The sequence below is a fragment of the Trachymyrmex cornetzi genome, unplaced genomic scaffold, assembly GCF_001594075.2.
Source record: "Trachymyrmex cornetzi isolate Tcor2-1 unplaced genomic scaffold, Tcor1.1 scaffold358, whole genome shotgun sequence".
Taxonomy (NCBI): Eukaryota; Metazoa; Arthropoda; class Insecta; order Hymenoptera; family Formicidae; genus Trachymyrmex; species Trachymyrmex cornetzi.
In genome coordinates, this window is record NW_017298300.1 from 296,748 (window position 1) to 299,219 (window position 2,472).

The window sequence follows — 2,472 nt, forward strand, 5'->3', positions numbered from 1 at the left end:
TATATATATATATACGAAATATAAATTAGATATGATATATGTATATATTAATCTAAAATTTAATTTTTTACAAATTTTATACAAACAAATTTTCTATATATTCAACTGAGATAATAAGCTCTTGTGAGATTATTGCTAATTATCGTCAGCTTCCTAGGATTTCACCAGAAGCCGATTGTTTTTTATTCATAAAGCTGGGATATTTAGCATTAGTCTGCATCCACCTGAGGGTTTGTTACAGGCATATAGCTACATCAGAGAAAAAAACAACTTCGGCAGCCTGGTGCAGAGATTATTATTTGTTCGGTATGTATCTGTTTGGTAAGTATACGCAAGTTGTTTAACAAATTCCCGTAATTATATTTTCAAAATTTTCAACATTATGAGACACACACATAGAAAGAGAAGTTTTTTTCAGATTATAACCGAATAAATAATAGAATATGTCTGTCTTATTGACGAGTTTATTTGTTTAAATTGTATCGTCTAATATACATGATTCTTTTAGCAATTATATGTTGACTCTAAAAAATAAAACATATAACTCAAAGATTATATTTTAATATTGTATCCGCGCAATGCAACTCTACATAGGTACATTATTTTTTCTAATTCAACAAATTGTTTAGGACCAATTAGTATCGGCACAGCCTCTGTCAGGTGGGATGGGTATGGCGTTATTGCAGAAGATGGGTTGGCGTCCTGGTGAGGGCCTTGGCAAGAATAAAGAAGGGGCCTTGGAACCGTTGCAACTAGAGGTAAAATTAGACAAGAAAGGACTCATTTCTGAACAAGATATCGTGCAAAAAGTCGGCAAAACTGTAAAGCCTATGGTGCCAATGATCAAAACGTTGGAAGGTATATCTTAATTTAAATTATTTTGCGAATAGATAGATATACGCGCGCGCGCGCGTGTGTGTGTGTGTGTGCGCGCGCGCGCATATATTTCTAGTTAAAATAAATCAAACTAAATTTGATTATCCACATTTATTTTGTTCTAGGCAAACATCCAGTGTCGCTTTTAGGAGAATATTGCACAAAGAAGAAACTTGGAGCACCAGTTTACGAGTTATGCTTTGAATCTGGACCAGATCACAGGAAGAATTTTCTCTTCAAAGTGAGCAATGTGTTGCTCTAAATATTTTAATATTTATACTTAGAGATATATATATTTATATACAAATATATCTTTCTATTATAGGTAAAAGTAAATGGCATTGAATATAAGCCGAGTGTTGCGAGTTCAAACAAAAAACAGGCAAAGGCAGAAGCAGCGCAAATATGTCTACAGAACTTAGGCTTACTGCCTTCTTAATTGCGTGCACCGATATAATCGCACAAGGAGCTTATTAATTATTGCTGTCTCACATAACTCTTCAATTTATCACAGAAAAATAAAAAATGTGGTGCCATATAAGTGACTAATTTGTGAAGATATGTTAACGGTGTCGCGAAAAGTTAAGTGACCGATATATTGCCAAATTCTTATAATCATCCATTAAAGTTAACTTAAACTGGTGCAATGGAATACATAACAAGATGTACACACAACTATAGATCTATTCGCGTTATTCGCACTTTTTACTCGGCATCTTTGTTTTCTCTCTTTTCAAAGCAAAATATATATCTATCTCATTTTAAGTGCAAAAATATTTGGGGATTTCATGCAACGCGAACAGACCTTATGTATGCAAATAGTTACATAACTTTCTCAAATTTATTTCCAGTAGCAAAAAGATGCGAATTGTTATTAGAGTATTCATTGGTTGCCTGAAGAATTAAATGTTGAGGTATATTTTTATCAGTCTTCTTCTCTAGAGTCCTAATTAAGTTTCTTTATGTCTAACATATTTTTACATATTTTATTTATTGTAAATACTATACAATAGAAAAAAGTTTGGATGCAAAAGAACTAGCAGTATCATTTCAAATAAAAGTTTAATTTACGTTAATTTTTTTGTGTCCGTTCCCAATTTTTTCTTTTTTTTCAGATATTTTTTGTGGTTTCTACATGCAAAAATCAAATTAGAGCATGTTTATTGTCTTTCGTAGACATGTATCTCAAAAAAATGTAAAGAAATTTTTTTTAAAGAAATGTAATAATATAAAAATACATGAAATAAATATATACCTACATAATAAATTAATTTTTCAATACTGCAGCAAAAGAATTAATTTGAGAGTAGATATCCCAGCCTTTTTCGTGTATGTATGTATGTACATATGTACACACGGCGTCATAAACGCCTAGCCATCTGAATTGCAGGAATATCGAGGAATATACAAAACCCTTTTTAAATATTCGTGCATTATGAGTAACAATGGTTATTTGAAAAACGGTAATGTAAATTTAAAATTGAATTTTAAAATTAAACTTAGGGTGATGTCCCATGCAGCGGATCGTGCGTAAGCGGATTCGCGTATCGCCAATCACAGAATCATTCTCTTAGATCTGTTTGCGAAATTTGCAAA

The 2,472-nt window shown here is 31.6% G+C and overlaps 1 protein-coding gene across 3 annotated transcripts in view; it reads left to right on the top strand.

The window, feature by feature from the left end:
* LOC108763343 (Son RNA binding protein) overlaps window positions 1–1,661 on the top strand; it is an 11,276-nt gene extending 9,615 nt beyond the window's left edge. Inside the window, exons 11-13 of one of the 3 annotated variants that reach the window (XM_018510850.1) lie at window positions 630–858; window positions 1,002–1,117; window positions 1,202–1,661. In XM_018510850.1, coding sequence (XP_018366352.1) covers window positions 630–858; window positions 1,002–1,117; window positions 1,202–1,315 — 459 coding nt within the window. In that variant the 3' untranslated portion in view covers window positions 1,316–1,661. Of the gene's footprint in view, window positions 1–241; window positions 322–629; window positions 859–1,001; window positions 1,118–1,201 lie in introns of those variants that run through there. The other 2 variants (XM_018510851.1, XM_018510852.1) reach the window with 2 other exon arrangements.
* Window positions 1,662–2,472: the final 811 nt, after the last annotated feature.